The 17,767-nt window shown below is 47.7% G+C and overlaps 1 protein-coding gene across 2 annotated transcripts in view; it reads left to right on the top strand.

Annotated features, from left to right (window-relative positions):
• Nucleotides 1–17,767, top strand: part of TMEM38B (transmembrane protein 38B) — a 272,063-nt gene that overhangs the window by 57,394 nt on the left and 196,902 nt on the right. The window contains exon 1 of one of the 2 annotated variants that reach the window (XM_063914143.1): nucleotides 1,940–2,163. The exons of the other annotated variant lie outside the window; for it this stretch is intronic. Within the exon in view, the coding sequence (XP_063770213.1) occupies nucleotides 2,055–2,163 (109 nt within the window). The 5' untranslated portion in view covers nucleotides 1,940–2,054. Of the gene's footprint in view, nucleotides 1–1,939; nucleotides 2,164–17,767 lie in introns of those variants that run through there. 2 annotated transcript variants of the gene reach the window in all.

The following is a 17,767-nucleotide window of genomic DNA, read 5'->3' as shown; positions in this document are numbered from 1 at the left end:
TCTTATATTGCCCTCAGGGCGCCCCCCCCCAGCGCCCTGCACCCATCAGTGACCGGAGTGTGAGGTGTGCATGAGGAGCAATGGCGCACAGCTGCAGTGCTGTGCGCTACCTTGTTGAAGACAGAAGTCTTCTGCCGCCGATTTTCAGGAACACTTCTTGCTTCTGGCTCTGTAAGGGGGCCGGCGGCGCGGCTCCGGGACCGAACATCGAGGTCGGGTCCTGTGGTCGATCCCTCTGGAGCTAATGGTGTCCAGTAGCCTAAGAAGCCCAAGCTACCACCAGTTAGGTAGGTTCGCTTCTTCTCCCCTTAGTCCCTCGCTGCAGTGAGTCTGTTGCCAGCAGATCTCACTGTAAAATAAAAAACCTAAAGTATACTTTCTTTCTAGGAGCTCAGGAGAGCCCCTAGTGTACATCCAGCTCAGCCGGGCACAAGATTCTAACTGAAGTCTGGAGGAGGGTCATAGTGGGAGGAGCCAGTGCACACCAGTAGTCTAAAGCTTTCTTTTAGTTGTGCCCAGTCTCCTGCGGAGCCGCTATTCCCCATGGTCCTTACGGAGTCTCAGCATCCACTTAGGACGTCAGAGAAATAGGGAATACAAGGACTGCTATGGGTGAGGGGTGATGGTGCTGGGAAAGAGGTGCAAGGTCAGAAGCAGAATCAGCGGTGGTGCTAGGGGGCCAGGGCCGGTTCTATGATTTCTGGCGCCCCGGGCAAAATATGGGGGCGTGGCTTCGATTGGGGGCGTGGTCAGCGCGCTGAAAGAAAAAATAAAAATAAATAAAAAGTATACTTACCATCCCCGTTCCTGATCCAGACCCCCTCCGCCGGCGGCGCTGCTCTTCTCCTCTCTTCTGTTCTCTTCGATCTATGGGAGAGACGTTATTACGTCTCTCCCATAGAACAGCATAGACACTAGAGGTCAATTATGACCCCTAGTGTCTGTGCCACTATGCTGTGCGGTGCGCGATGACGTCATCGCGCATCGCACAGCAAAGGTCCTCTAGACGAAGGGAAACTAGACCGTAGCGTCTAGTTTCCCTTCATGGAGAGGACCTTTGCTGTGCGGTGCGCGATGACGTCATCGCGCACCGCACAACTAAGGTCCTCTCCATGAAGGGAAACTAGACGCTACGCGTCTGGTTCCCTTCAAAGCGGGGGGGCACAGCAGGGCACTACGGGGGGCACAGTGGCGGATCTTGCCCTGGTGCGGCGCCCTCCGGATGGCGCTGGCGCCCTCCGGAAGGCGGCGCCCCGGGCAAAAGTACCGCTTGCCCGTGGCAAGAACCGCCACTGTAGGGGGCACCAGCCAAAATCTTGCCTAGGGCATCATATTGGTTAGGGCCGGCTCTGGCTGCAGGTGTAGGAATGGTCAGCGATGCATACCGTTGATACATTGCCCTCACATATCGGCCTGCTATCTTATAGATAGCAGCGCCGATATGGACAGGGGCGCATTGCACCCGTCGTTGTGCCCACATAAAGTGCGCTGATACCGCTTCTCCCCCATATCACAGGGTAATACATTTCTCCCCTGGTACTTTATCTCCGTGCAATTTATCACTCTCCAAGGCTTGATAAATCTGGGCCATTAACTTTTAAATGGCTACAAGAGGTATTTACTGTAAGTGGCAATAGAACACAACATTAGCATCAGCTCTAGGACAATACGCCCTGACTGTAATTTTCCAACAACAGCAGCAGAGTTGATCACACAGGGTAGCAATACTGTTAAATAACAGCATTACTCTCTGCAGTTTGTTGCTTGCAGTCATTTCCCGGCCAGCACCTTTACATACACCTCAGAGTATTCTCTTATATACACATATAACTTATCACACTACAGAGCCAGTCTACTTCAATTGCAGCTCAGCCAATCGCGTCTGTTCTCTCACAACAGTGTGCTGTGCTCCGGTATAAACTGGTCAGTTTTGTATTGATTGGTTGCCGCGGGAGTCAGTCAGTGGAAGGGGGCCGGCGTGGGTGATGCAGGGGAAGCAGAATGTGAGAGCAGCTGAGGCAGGTGGCTGTCAGTGAGAGTAGCCGGCTGTCAGCATGGAGCTGATCACTGAGGTGTCCGTACAGTTCGCCAGCCTGTCTATGTTCCCTGTATTCGATGGCGCTCACTACTTGGTGTCTGTGCTGTCAGCTAGAGAGCAGGAAGGTGAGAGCACGGAGCAGCTGGCGTTGCCGGCCGCATGTATATTACTAAGAAGCTTTCCTGAAGGGACTCACTGTGTGTGTATTTACTAATGTTAGCGGTGTATTTATGCTGAGTCACATGTTATTACTGTGACAAGCTGCAGCAGCTTTGTACAGAGTAAATAAGTTTACTAAATACTCTGTCAGATTATCACTATTGGCTGACATGTAACCTGTCTACACTGTCGTATTTACCAAGTTATCTAGTCCAGGGGTCAGTCCAGCGAGTTTGTGAAAGTGAGTGTGTTCCATGAAACTAGCATATATCGCGTGAATGTGCGCACCCGAGAAATGCGAGATCCAATAGAAATGCAAGTTGTGTTACTTGCGGTGAGGTTGTGCGACTTGTACTAAATGCGACCAGGGAAACGTGCATGGCAAAGTGGAGCAAGCACCTTGGACTCCTGAAAAGTGGCAACTGAGACAGCAGGGGCGGGATGTACTAAAGCAAAAATGCGGTAAAACCCCCGAAAACGGGGGTTTTACCGCATTTTCATATTTACTAAGACCCTACCGCAGCGTTTTCGGCGTCCAGGGTTTCGCCATCTCTGGATGGCGAAACCCTATAGAAGCCTATGGGCTTCTTTTCGCCGACCGCCGCAACCCGCCGACACCGTCGACCCCCGCCGCAGACGCCGACCCCCCCTTCCCCCTGGCTTACCTTCCTCCAGGCTGCCCTGGACCCGGAAGGTAGTGTCCTCCTCCCCCTAGCAACGCAGCCGGACGTCCTTCCGGCTGCAGGGGGGAGGAGGAGGTGCCGGGGGCAGCCTGCTGCTGCTTCCCGGCATCTAGCCAGTGTGGGGACCCCGGGGAGGTGACGGAGACCCCCCGCAGACCACCTAACAGGTATCGCGGGGGGGCTCCGTCACCGCATCGCGATGTTGATCGCATATGTTTGTACATATGCGATCAACATCGCTGCGGTAACCGGCGAGGGGCGGCGATGTATGTTAATACATCCCGCCCCAGGTCTCTTTATAGAAGGCTAGCAGTGACCATAAGGGGTGTAGTATGGTATGCCGGCGGCCGGGCTCCCGGCGACCAGCATACCGACATACCGACTGCGCTCGCCACGCTGCGGGCACGGTGGCGCGCCACGCTATTTATTCTCCCTCCAGGGGGGTCGTGGACCCCCATGAGGGAGAATATGTGTCCTTATGCCGGGTGTCGGGATTCCGGCGCCGGTATACTGTGCGCCGGGATCACGACATTCGACAACCTGAAGACCACCCACCATAAGGAATGTATTGGAGTTTTTTAAAAGGCGACAAATGGATGATTTTTGTACTTTTTTTATTAATGGATGAAAAATGACAGCAAGCAAGTGTTTTCATCAAACTGAGGTCGTTCCAGCATTGGGCGGTATCCTATTACCCGCTGTACACTACCACGGGTAATGACATTGCTCAGGGCTATCCCATATAAGCCGGCACGGGCTGCGGCTTATCGGGGCTTTTGTGTACTGCAGCAGGTGCCGGCTCCTGACAGCTCCTGTTGCAGCGACCAATGTTTTATGGTGGGTACTAGGATACCGACCATTGTGGGTTACAGAGAAATGTCTTTATAGTACTTTTCCAGTGATTTTTCTTTTTTTTTTTACTAGTTTTTAAAAAGTTGAAATAAACAGTTTTACTTCTTACAGTATGTGCAAGTTCGTTATCCCATCTCCCGTGAATACAACGCCTCCTCCTAACTGTCCCACGTCATTTACCCCATTATTGAGGTTTCTAGAGAACATTACCTGAAAACTGACGTGTCTTTATTGACCAAATTATGCTTTTTAACCCCCTTCAGATGCAGGATTATTAATAATGAAGGCTGTACTAAAGGTTCTGCACTGTGTCCCAATCTTTGTACCTTAGAATAAATATTTTACCTACCTTTTCACCAGATGAGGGGGTAGGCACAAAATAAATGCAAATTTGATCTAGAAAATCAATACAAGTATGGAATTTAGGGTGAGTTCATCACGAGGACAGCTCCCAGGCCCAACTCTCACCTATTTGGATTGACCCTCATGACTCCCAATCTGTGAGTGCAGGCCTAGAAAATGGGTAGTCTCTTTACAAAACTGCTTTAATACATAAACACACAAGTAAGGTGGCATCCAGGGGACTTCTAAATGTTAATAAATAACACTATTTTTTTCACTTTCAGAATTCCCCAGGAATAACTTTACTTGTAAATTCCCATTTGTTTAATTTTTTTATGGCTTCTGTGTTAAAGGGCCCTACAGATTGTAAATGCTACTAGTGCGACAAGCTATATATATATATTCAACGGGGACTGAATGGAGGGCAAAGCAGGAGGTGGACAGATGTTACCTGGCATATTTACCTTATTGCTGATTTGTATTACCCCTTTAGAATGTAAGCTCTCATGAGCAGGGTCCTCTTCTCTTATGTGCTTTTACGACTCTTACTTAACCTATCATCTTTTTAATACTCCCTTTGATTGCACCAAATCCTTCGGTTTTCTGCCACCCTGATACTTATTTCAGTGCTGTTTACTGACGCAGCTATGTTTATATACCCTCTACTTGTCCTATATTGTATTGAACTGTAAGTCACTGTCATGTTTTGCTTACTTGTTAACTCTGTAATTGAGCGATGCCGATCCCATGTGGTGTCATATAAATAAAGAATAATAATAATACTTACGTCATTGCGATAAAACTCACCTTAACTCCCGAGTTCCAACACACAGCCAGAGGAGGAGGAGCAGACACCAGTGTCACCCGCAGACCCCAAGTACATCACTCACCAGTAATACCTGCAGTTCACTCAGAACAGGTTAGCACTCACCTGTATCACTCCCAGCAGTTTGTTAATATGGGATTGAATGTTCCCCCCCACTCACAGGTCCACTTCACGTAGGAGACCTGCTGCCTGCGTGTCTCTTTAGGTCTGTGCACCATGGTAACAGCACCTGTCACCTTGTAGTTGTCAGGCTCTGGCTTGGGGCTTCTGTATCACAATAGTGGCTGCAGAGCACCCTTTAACCAACCAGAGCCAATTGCAAGATGCATCATCCTTTCAAGCTTTAGTCTTTGAGGGCAGTTTTGATGTGATAGGAAGACAATGCCGAGGCACAGTCCCAATCTTTGTTTCTCTGCTTTTCTTTTAAATTATTACATGGGTCGCTATTCTGTTGGCTGTACAGGTTGAGTATCCCATATCCAAATATTCAGAAATACGGAATATTCCGAAATACGGACTTTTTTGAGTGAGACTGAGATAGTGAAACCTTTGTTTTTTGATGGCTCAGTGTACACAAACTTTGTTTAATACTCAAAGTTATTAAAAATATTGTATTAAATGAACTTCAGACTGTGTGTATAAGGTGTATATGACACATGAATGAATTCTGTGAATGTACACACACTTTGTTTAATGCACAAAGTTATAAAAAATATTGGCTAAAATGACCTTCAGGCTGTGTGTATAAGGTGTATATGAAACATAAATGCATTCTGTGCTTAGATTTAGGTCCCATCACAATAATATCTCCTTATGGTATGCAATTATTCCAAAATACAGAAAAATCCGATATCCAAAATTCCTCTGGTCCCAAGCATTTTGGATAAGGGATACTCAACCTGTATAAACTAAATACTGTAGTCTTTAAAAATGAGTATTTCAAATACCGAAAAATAGGATTTTAATTACCTACCGGTAAATCCTTTTATCGTAGTCCGTAGAGGATACTGGGGTCCACATTAGTACCATGGGGTATAGACGGGTCCACTAGGAGCCATGGGCACTTTAAGAAATCAATAGTGTGGACTGGCTTCTCCCTCTGTGCCCCTCCTACCAGACTCAGTCTAGAAACTGTGCCCGAGGTGACGGACATACTTCAAGAGAAGGGTTAAACTGAACAGTGGTGAGATTCGAACCAGCACACACAAACAAGAGGAAAGCTATGCCAAGTAGCTGCTCAGCAGAGCTGTAAAGCCGAGACACCCCGGGCAGCCGCCCTGGAAGAACCCACAGACCTAGTAGAGTGAGCCTGTACTTTCAGAATTGGCAATCTTGCTGATGAATAAGCCTGCTGGATAGTAAGTCTGATCCAGCGAGCGATAGACTGCTTTGAAGCAGAACACCCAATTTTCTTGGGATCATAGAGAACAAACAGCGCGTCACATTTTCTGTAACGAGCCGTCCTCTTCTCGTAGATCCTCAAAGCCCTCACCACCTCCAGGGATTTAGAGGTAGCAGAGGTGTCCGTAACACCGGAAACACAATAGGTTGGTTGATCTGAAACTTAGACACCCCTTAGGAAGAAATTGCTGCCGAGTTCAGCTCTATCTTCATGAAAAAGCAAATAGGGGCTTTTGAGAGACAACACCCCCAGATCTGACACACGCCTTGCGGAAGCCAAGGCCAACAGTGTAACAGTCTTCCACGTAAAAAACTTAACATCAACCTCCTGTAAAGGTTCAAACCAGTCCGATTGCAGAAACACAATACCACGTTAAGATCGCAAGGTGCCGTGGGAGGCACAAAGGGCGGTTGGATGTGTAGAACACCCTTCAAGAACGTCTGAACCTCAGGAAGGGAAGCCAATTGTTTCTGGAATATAATGGACAAGGCCGAAATCTGGACTTTCAAGGAGCTCAAACGTAGGCCCACATCCATACCTGGCTGTAGAAAAAAGAGAAAACGTCCTAGTTGAAATACTAGTGCAGGAAATTTCCTGTCTTTACACCACGAGACATATTCTTTTCAAATACGGTGGTAATGTTTAGACGTTACACCTTTCCTAGCTCGGATCAGGGTCAGAATAACCTTGTCATGAATGCCTTTCCGGGCTAAAATTAGACGCTCAACTTCCATGCCGTCAAACGTAGCCGCGGTAAGTCTTGGTAGACGAATGGCCCCTGCTGCAGAAGATCCTCTCACAGAGGTAGAGGCCACGGGTCCTCCAGGAGCAACCCAAGGAGTTACGCGTACCAGGCCCTTCTCGGCCAATCTGGAGCAATGAGAATTGCATGAACCTTTTCCCTTTTTATTCTTTTGAGAATTCTTTGTATCAGTGGCAGAGGTGGGAACACGTAAACCATCTGGTAAAGCCACGGAGTCACCAGAGCGTCCACCACCACAGCTTGTGGGTCCCTCGACCTGGAACAATAGCGCTTTAGCTTCTTGTTGAGACGAGAGGCCATCAGGTCTATCTGTGGAATTCCCCACCGGCGTGTTAAGGACTCAAACACCTGTGGGTGAAGGTCCCACTCTCCAGGGTGGAGGTCATGCCTGCTGAGGAAGTCCGCTTCCCAGTTGTCTACTCACGGAATGAAGGTTGCCGACAACGCCACCGCGTGTCTTTCTGCCCAGAGGAGAATTTTTGTTACCTCTGACATCGCAGCTCTGCTCTTCGTTCCTCCCTGTCAGTTTATGTACGTTACAGCCGTCATGTTGTCCGACTGAACCTGAATGGCTTGACCTTGAAGAAGATGTGACGCCTGAAGAAGGGCGTTGTATATGGCCCTTAGTTCCAGAATGCTGATCGGAAGAATGGCCTCCTGACTTGATCATTTTCCTTGGAACTGTTCCCCTTGGGTGACTGCTCCCCAACCTTTGAGGCTTGCGTCGGTAGTTGGCAGAATCCAATTTGGAATCCCGAACTGGCGACCCTCGGTCAGGTGAGATGTCTGAAGCTACCACAGAAGGGAGGACCTGGCTTTTGGCGACAGACGCATCCTCTGGTGCATGTGAAGATGCGATCCGGACCACTTGTCCAACAGATCCTGCTGGAAGGCCTTGCGTGAAACCTTCCGTACTGTCGTACCTCTTAAGAGGCTACCATCTGTCCTAGGATGCAAATATGCACTGATATCCGGGACGGTTTCAGGACGTCCCGCACCATTGATTGGATCACCAATGCCTTTTCCATCGGAAGAAATACTTTCTGTGCCTCAGTATCCAGTATCATTCCCAAGAACGGAAGTCTCATTGTGGGGTCCAGGTGAGATTTCTGCAGGTTCAGAATCCAGCCATGATCCTGGAGTAGGCGAGTCGACAGGGCAATGCTGTGCAACAACTTCTCTCTTGACAGCGCATTGATCAGCAGGTTGTCCAGGTATGGTATAATGTTCACCCCCTGCATGCGGAGGAGAAAAATCATCTCTGCCATTACCTTGGTAAACACCCTTGGTGCCGTAGAGAGGCCAAACGGCAGGTCCTGGAACTGGTAGTGACAGTCCTGCAATGCAAACCTTAGATAAGCCTGATGAGGCGGCCAAATCGGAACATGAAGTTACGTATCCTTGATGTCCAGAGACACCAGGAATTCCCCTTCCTCCAGACTCTTGATCACCGCTCTCAGAGACTCCATCTTGAATTTGAACACCCTTAAATACGGGTTCAGTGATTTGAGGTTCAATATGGGCCTTACCGAACCGTCCGGTTTCGGTACCACAAATAGGCTGGAATAAAATCCTTTGTTTTGTAGGAGAATTGGAACTGGAACAATGACCTGGATCTGTACCAGTTTCTGAATTGCTGCCTGAAAGGTCAAACTTGCTTCTGGAGAAGCTGGTAAGCCAGATTTGAAGAATCTGAGAGGCAGGAGTTCCTGAAACTCCAGTCTGTAACCCTGTGTGATAAGATCTTTTACCCAGGGATCTTGGCATGTTGCCCAAATGTGACTGAAATAACGCAACCTGGCTCCCACCTGCCTGTCTTCCAGGAAGTGTGCGCCATCGTCATGCTGAAGGCTTTGAGGAAGCAGACCCGGAGGCCTGTTCCTGAGAACCTGCAGCAGCGGGTTTTCTGGGTTTACCTCTATTTCCTTTGAAGGTTGTAAAAGAACCCTTGGATTTGCCTTTACATTTTGCTGTCCAAAAGGACTGCAGAGTTGGGTCGGAGTAGGTTTTTGGTGTTGCTGCGGAAGGAAGGTATGTAGACTTACCTGCCGTAGCCTTGGATATCCACGTATCCAGTTCATCTCCAAACAGAGCCTCACCCGTGAATGGTAGGCTTTCCACGACTTTCTTGGAATCCGCATCCGCAGTCCACTGGCGTAGCCACAAGCCCCTGCGTGCTGGCGCTGCCATGGTAGTGGCGCGTGCCTTGAATAGACCAATTTCTTTGATGTCCTCCACCATAAAGTTAGCAGAATCTTGAATATGCTGCAGGAGTAAAACAATATCGTCCCTGGTTAAGGAACCTAAACCGTCAATTAGATTACCTGACCATTCAGCAATGGCCCTAGTGATCCATACACAAGCAATAGTGGGTCTCTGGGCCACCCCAGCCGATGTGTATAAAGTTTGAGAGTTGTCTCAATGTTGCGATCAGCAGCGTCTTTTAAGGACGCGGCCCCGGGAACCGGTAAGACTATCTTACGTGACAACCTGGACACAGATGCATCCGCTATCGGCGGGTTTTCCCATTTCTTCCTATCCTCTGCAGGAAAGGAAGAAATCAATCTCTTAGGGATCTGAACTTTTTATCAGGGTTCACCCACATTTCTTTAAAGAGGGCATTTAATTCCTTTGAAACAGGGAAGGTAGCCAAGGATTTCTTTTTAGTATTAAAATAAGATTCCTCTTCAACCTCATCTGTCTTGTCAGGAATATTTAGGACAGTTCTAATAGCCTCAATGAGGGCCTGTATTCCCTGTGACAGGACGGGATCTCCCCCACTCGTATCCACTTCACCCTCCTCAGGATCTGATGTATCAGGATCCGTATCATCCCGCATGATTTGGGCCAGAGTACGTTTTTGTGGGCAAATGGCGAGAGCTTGGGGTGCAGGCATGGGAGCTGAATCTCTATGTATTGGGTTATCCATAGACTGCCTCAATAATTGTGTTTCATTTTCATTATTAGACAGCTTAGTTGATGTGAAATTATCCCTTTAATGGAAGCCAACCACGGGGGTTCAGCCCCACTGGACTGGGAGTGAACACTATCCTGAGTACAGGATAGTGAGTCCCCAGGGGATGAGAGACATACAGCTGTGCAAGAAACACAGTCCCTGGACATGATTGAAAGGGATTCCCCCCCCCTCCCCTCCCCCACAACTGGTGAAACACAGTATATGTAGGCAGAGTCTCAGAGAAACACATTACAAAGCTAGCCACACGGCGTAGTAAAACTAAGCTTGGTTGCAACAACCAAGCAGCTAAGTAGTGCTTATACAGGTTGAGTATCCCATATCCAAATATTCCGAAATACGGAATATTCCGAAATACGGACTTTTTTGAGTGAGAGTGAGATAGTGAAACCTTTGTTTTTTTGTGTAAACTGTTTTTATTAGTTATTAGTTAAAGCAGCAGTCAGAACATTACAGAAATATTTTCAAAAACAAAAGGAGGGCATACAAAAATATCGTGTGACATATATTCGTCAGTACACTACACATAAAGCGCCCTTAGTAGAAAAATATCTGTCTGCATTACTGACAACATTAAAACTTATAAAAGAAAACATATTATCAAAACAGCATTGATGAATGGGAAAGAGAAACAAGAGAGAGAAGAGAAGAGGAAGAGAGGAGAAGTAAGGGAAAATTAGGGTGGGCAGAGTCAGGTGTAAGAGTCTGCACAGTAAGGGCAGACCAATTGGGGAACGGAGGGGCCTCCCCCACCAATTATGAGTCTGGACCATATTATAGAGACATCATTGTCGGAATATGAGTATGGATATGAATAATGATACAAGTATGAATATTAGCATGTTTATAGATATGAAGGGGGTTATGTCGTAATATAGGACCGATACAGCGGTGTGTCCTTAAAGTCATACCAGGGAAACCAGATAGCTATGAAGTCAACTGTTTTCCCAGATGAGAAGGAGACAAGGTCTTCCATGTCTAAAAAGTGATCAATCATTGTGAACCACATTTTAATCGAGGGTGGAGAGGTGGATCTCCAAAGGATTGGAACCACCGCTTTAGCTGCGTTGCTAAGGTGTCTTAACAGGGAATATTTGTAGGAGTGTGACCCTGCGGGGGTGTGATTAAGGAGCCAGAAATCTGGGTCTTTCGGAATCTCATCTCCCAATATCTGTTCGGTGCATTTAAATACTCCTGCCCAGAATGGAGTTATAAGAGGGCAATCCCACCAAATATGTATAAAATTCCCTGGGGCATTTTTGCATCTCCAACATAGATTCGAAAGGGAGGGGAACATTTTATTGAGAACACGAGGGGTCCTATACCACCTATATATAAGTTTATAAAGGGTCTCTAATGTGGAGATGCATAAAGAACTCGCCTGAGCGTTCTTAAACACAGAATCCCAGTTAATCTGTGTAGGTAGCCCTGACAATTCCTTCTCCCAGGAAGCCAGGAAGGTAGGAGGTTGTGGGAAAAAGTTTTCCATAATCATCGTGTAGATTTGTGAAATAGTATGCGTGGGTGAATTGGGGGAGGTGCATAGTTTCTCAAACCCGGTGAGGTCCCTAGTTACGTCAGAGAAGTTCTTAGGAGATGATATGAAATGGTGGACCTGCAGGAACCTCCAAAACTCAGCACTGTGTAGGTTCCAAGAGGATTGAACATCTGAAAAGGAGCGCACCCTACCCGAGCTCACCAGCTGACCGACTCTAAAGATCCCGGCTTCTGCCCATGGGGCGAAAGCAGTCCCTTGGAAGCCAGGGGCAAATTCGGAGTTATAGAGAAAGGAGGTTAAGGGGGACCATTTGGAGGATATGTGACTCTGGGATCTCAGCGTGGCCCATAATTTGAGCGTGGGAGAGACCGTGGGGTGTGATACCTTCAGGAGGGTAGGGAGCCAAGGTGCAATTTCAATATAATGTGGGAGACAGCCCTCCTCTAGGAGGACCCATTGTTTGCGGTCTTTGGCACGCGTCCATTCCAGAATCCTATTCAGGTGTACCGCGTGGTAGTAGTTAGGGATGTGTGGGAGTTGTTGCCCCCCTTGTTGTTTTCTCCTGAACAAAATGTCGTGTTTAAACCTGGGTGTATTACTACCCCATACAAATGTACGGATAAGCCTCTGGACGTCACGAAGCCAGAGCAGGGGGATGTGTATCGGAAGGGTCTGGAGAAAGAATAAAATCCTAGGGAGGGCATTCATTTTAACTACGTTGATCCTCCCAAACCAGGACAGTCTTAATTTCTTCCATTTCAGGAAGTCTAGGCGAAGCCTAGTCAATAAGGGTTTAAAGTTTAGGGAGAACACTTTGGATAAATCGTTGGTCAGTAACACCCCCAAATATTTTAATTTGTGATCGTGCCAGGTGAAGGGGAAGGCTTGTTTCAGGCTTTCTACTATAGCAGGAGGAGTAGTTAAATTCATGGCAATAGATTTGGAATAATTTATTTTGAAGTTAGAGAGGGCTCCAAACTTCTCAAACTCTGCCATTAAGTTTGGTAAAGAGGTGACCGGGTTCGTGATTATTGCGAGTAGATCATCGGCATATAATGCCAGTTTGTATTCGGTCCCCCTTACCAACAGGCCCGAAATACTTGGGTTAGCCCTAATACTTCGGGCTAATGTTTCCATGCAAAGGACGAAGAGCAATGGAGATAGCGGGCATCCCTGTCGCGTACCGTTGAAAATTGGAAAGGGGTCAGAAAGGGAGCCATTAAGCCTAATTTTGGCGGACGGGGAGGTATAGAGGGATAGGATTCTGTGAAGACAGACATTACCAAGTCCCAGATGCCTCAATATACCGGTCAAAAAATCCCAGTCCACTCTGTCAAAAGCTTTTTCTGCATCAGTCGACAAAAGGATTGATGGGGATGAAAGCTGGCCGGCACAGTGAACCATGCTGAGCACTTTAGAAGTATTGTCCCTAGCTTCTCGGCCTAAAACAAATCCAGCTTGATCTCCATGTATCAAGCCAGGTAACAATAGTTTAAGGCGATTTGCAATCAATTTAGCAAAAAGTTTTATATCTATATTTAATAATGAGATTGGCCGGTAACTGGAGCAAAGACTGGGATCCTTACCCTCTTTGGGTAGAACTGCAATATGGGCCTCGAGAGATTGTGGGGAGAAGGGCGATTGATCTGATATGGTGTTAAAGGCTCTTGTGAGTATAGGAATTAATTTCTCTTTAAAAGCTTTGTAATAGGCAATAGTATATCCATCGGGGCCGGGACTCTTGCCATTAGGAGAGGATTCAATAACTTGCTGAACCTCCTCAGTAGAAAACGGGGCATCTAGATCTTCTACTGCTGTTGTGGTTAATGTGGGGAAATGTAAGGACCGTAAGTAGTCAGCTATGGCTTTTTGATGGGACGGCCTGTCAATTCTTCCGGTTGGGCCGGAGAGGTTATACAGAGTGGAGTAATATGTCCTGAAGGCCCTGGCTATGTGGGGTGTCTGGTGTTGGGGTTGGCCATGATCGTTTTTAATTGTATGAATAAAAGTAAGAGCACGTTGTTCTCTAAGTGCTTTGGCCAATAGTTTTCCAGGCTTATTGCCCCATTGATAGTATCTGCTACGGCACTTCCGATAAGAAAACTTGACTCTATCGGAGAGTAACTTATTCAGAGCCGCCCTAGCAGTTTCGAGATCGGCGTAGTGTTGTGGGGTTTGGGATTTTTTATGTAGAAGCTCGAGAGATTGTATCTTGGACAGTAAATCCTCTCGGAGTTTCTCTCTCTGCTTTTTGCGGAAGGATCCTATTTGAACACAAACCCCCCTGATGACACATTTATGAGCTTCCCATACTGAGACTTTGGAAATGTCATCTAAGTCGTTGGTACTAATGTAAGAGTCCAAAGCGTTGTCAATTCGGGACTTACAGTCTGCGTCTTGCAGGAAAGTGTCGTTAAAACGCCAGGACCATTGGCGATGTGCGTTGGGAGGTAAGCGTAGGGTGAGGTTAACTGGGGCATGATCGGACCATACAATCTGTCCTATAGAGGCATCAGACAGAAGGTGCAAGTGTCGGTGACTCAAAAATAAGTAATCAATCCTGGAATAAGTCTGGTGTGGGTGTGAGAAATAGGTGTAATCTATATCAGAAGGGTGTGTCAATCTCCATGTGTCGATCAGCTGGTGGTCGAGCAGGGCACGTCTCATCCCCCTATGCTCCCCCTCCGACCTGTAGGAAATCTTTTTAGAATTGTCCTGGCGGGGATCCAGGGTCCAATTCAGATCACCTCCCATCACGACCACCCCTTCTAAAAGAGGTTCCGCGTCTTCTAGAACTGAGGATATAAAGGAAGGTTGTTTAGCGTTAGGGGCATATATATTTAAAAAAGAGAAACGTTGGCCGTATATGTCGCATTTCACCAGCAACCCCCTACCCTCAGCTATTCTGTGGGAGGCAACATTGAGGACAGGCAGGTGGCGCGCAAGCAATATGGCTACGCCTAGTGTCTTGCCAGCAGAATTGTTAGACAGGAAAACGTGCGGGTAATAGTGACATTTTAGGGACGGCACATGTCCTATCTTGAAGTGTGTTTCCTGAATAAAAGCAACGTCGATTTTCTCATGTCTAAGCCATTTGAGAAGTTTAGACCTTTTTTCAGGAACATTCAGCCCTTTAACGTTAAGGGTAGTTACGTGTAGATCATTCACCCCCATTATCAGACGGATCTAATCGCTTCACATTAGTCTTCTCTTCGGCAGACTCTGGGAAAGGTGAGGGAAGAATAGCAGGGGGGGGGAGATAGGAAAGAAGGAAAAGCAAGGAAAGAGAAAAAGAAAGCTGTGGCGTGGGAATCCCCGCCAAAAAATACTTTGATATTAAACAGAAGCGGTGGTACTACAAAAAGGACAGGAGCGGAATCCTGCCGACTCCCGATCCAAAGAAACAGGGGATGCAGCATAGTGGGGTCTTGCGGGGGGCTCAGGACAGCGACCACTCCCAAGATAGAAACTAGATTAATATACAGTATTACCGAGGTGTGCACTAGGTACATGTGGAACATGAAAAATAAAAGTATATAGATATATAAGTATATCAATTTGTATAAGAGTGTACAGGCAATCCTCAAATTATCAAACCGGGTACCATGAAACTATAGCATCTGCACACTATTATCCATCTATAAAAACAAAAACAAAAAACAAAAAAAACGATCTCACTCGTGAGCAACACATAGCACTATTAAGAGAGAAAAAGACTCAATGAATAACATAAGTAACAGGCAAATTTACGTCGACTCGGGACGAGGCTTCTCATTCAGGGAGGCTTCGAAGGACGTGGGCCAGGAGTGGATCCCCGCATCCGTGGGGAACGAACTTGCTGCCACGCGTCGTCTGGAGGGAGTACAACAGGCAGGTCTGGAAGGTGGTGAAAGGCGTCCCAGTCTGGCACCGGAACCGGAGGGATTCCCAGGATCGTGAAGAAAGCCTGTAAGTCCGACGGTCTAGAGAGACTTGCGATTTTGCCGCCATGAGAGACCTGGAGGGAGAAAGGAAAGCCCCATCTGTATTTCAGCTCGAGTTTCCTGAGAGAGTCTGTAAGAGGTTTCAAGGCGCGACGTTGTTGTAAGGTCGACTAGGCAAGGTCGGGAAATATCTGAATCTTGTCGCCTTGAAAGTCAATGCTGACCAGTTGACGGGCCGACCTCATTATTCCCTATTTTTGGGCATAATAATGGAGCCTACAAATCACGTCCCGTGGTCTGTCGGAGGGTAAGCCTCGAGGACGGAGGGCTCTGTGAGCTCTATCGAATATAATGTCCTTGTTCGGATCCAGGTCAATAAGTTCCCCAAATATCTTAGATAACGCGGCTACAAGGTCTGTTTGCTGGACGCTCTCAGGCAGGCCCCTGACTCTAATATTATTTCGCCGGCCGCGATTATCCATGTCCTCAATGCGTGATTTTAGGAAGGAGATATCATCCCGTTGGTGAAATAGCACTTCCCGAAATTTGATCAGAGAGTCCACTGTAGACGATTCATGGCGTTCCAGGACATCAACTCTTGTCGCGATTTGAGACATATCTTGTCGGAGCGCTGTCACCTCCTGAGTAATGGTGGAAAGTAGGCGAGTCTCCAAGGCTGAGAAATCTTGTTTCGTAGGAAGTGTCATTACATGAGACAATATTTCGCTTATCTCCGCGGACAGAGAGAGGGCCTGTGGGGGCACCGGAGTCCCAGGAGAGGCCATGTTGTCCACCGGATCGTGTAAACTCGGGGAGGTCGGGACAGTAGAAGAAGCAGCGGGGGATGAGGTTGGGGAAGTTAGGAAATGGCGTAAATCTGATGAGCGTCGGTTCGCGGGGAGCGGTATCGCGTCTGGCTTGGTCTTGGCCTTTTTTTTCTTTATCCCTCTCACCATGAGATCGGTCTTTAAATAAAGCGGTGTAGAATTACCCTTTCACATATCCTCGGCACTGTGAAGCATGAGGGTCGTCGCCGTGCAAAAGCCCCCACGTGGTCTTAGGGTGGCATCAGGCAAACATGTACGAGGTTAGGGACCCATTCGTCCACTTGCAGTGGTAGTATATCCGATATGGTTCGATGGGGGTATAACTGCGTGACCCCAGGCTGCCAAGCAAGTTATCAGCCAACGCAGATTTGATATGTGGATGGATGGATGGCTGGATTGATGGATGGGTGAAGGGAGTGCTATTATTAATTTTATGGTACATCAAGCCTCATGGGCCTCCCTACCTTCCCTCACACTTAGGCGCCTCAGAGTGTATTCTAGGGACCGCAGCCCCGTTCAACAGCCTGGCCGCAGTGAGATCTCAGTGTCTTGTAGTGGATCCAATATGGCCACCGGGCGTCTGCTAGCGCTGCCTCTCTTGCCGGGTTTATGAGTCTCCGCCGGGCGGGTATGTATCTGTCAGGGCCGGGGACAGGGAGACGCCTCTAGTCGCGGCCGGCGGCTAGCGGTCGCGGAAAGGACGGAGCTCCAGCTGATGTCAGCGGCCCGTGCAGCGGGTCCCGGAGCCGCTTCCGGCCTAAGGCCTAACTCGAGGTCCCGGCTTCTCCTAGCCCCGTAGGCCGCAATCCGCGGGAGCGGTTAAAACTGCTCCCCGATTCCGCGGCACTTCAGGGGTCTCAGCCGGGGGTGCAAGGAGGGCAGCAATGTGAATTGGGTGGCTTAGAAGTTGCAGAAGGCTGCAGGATATGCAGTTTGGGCTATGGTGCTCAGGAGCTCACACTAGGCACGTCTGTCTCCTTCAGCACCCAGACCACGCCCCCACCTTTGTTTTTTGATGACTAAATATACACAGTTATTAAAAATATTGTAATAAATGACCTTCAGGCTGTGTGTATAAGGTGTATATGAAACATAAATGAATTGTGTGAATGTAGACACACTTTGTTTAATGTACAAAATTATAAAAAATATTGGCTGAAATGACCTTCAGGCTGTGTGTATAAGGTGTATATGAAACATAAATGCATTCTGTGCTTAGATTTAGGTAACATCACCATTATATCTCATTCTGGTATGCAATTATTCCAAAATACGGAAAAATCTGATATCCAAAATACCTCTGGTCCCAAGCATTTTGGATAAGGGATACTCAACCTGTAATATGTACACTGCTCTCCCCCCTCACTAAGACCCCCGGTACCGCTGAGGAGACCTGGGGTCCAGTTAGAGGTGCTGCGCGTCCCTTGTAATGCTGCTGTGCTTGAATTGCATAGGGAAAAGGCGCTGGAGAGCTGCTGGA

This window comes from Pseudophryne corroboree, chromosome 1 (assembly GCF_028390025.1).
Source record: "Pseudophryne corroboree isolate aPseCor3 chromosome 1, aPseCor3.hap2, whole genome shotgun sequence".
NCBI classification, from domain to species: domain Eukaryota; kingdom Metazoa; phylum Chordata; class Amphibia; order Anura; family Myobatrachidae; genus Pseudophryne; species Pseudophryne corroboree.
The sequence above is the reverse complement of the archived record's forward strand: the minus strand, read 5'-3'. Positions and strand labels throughout refer to the sequence as shown.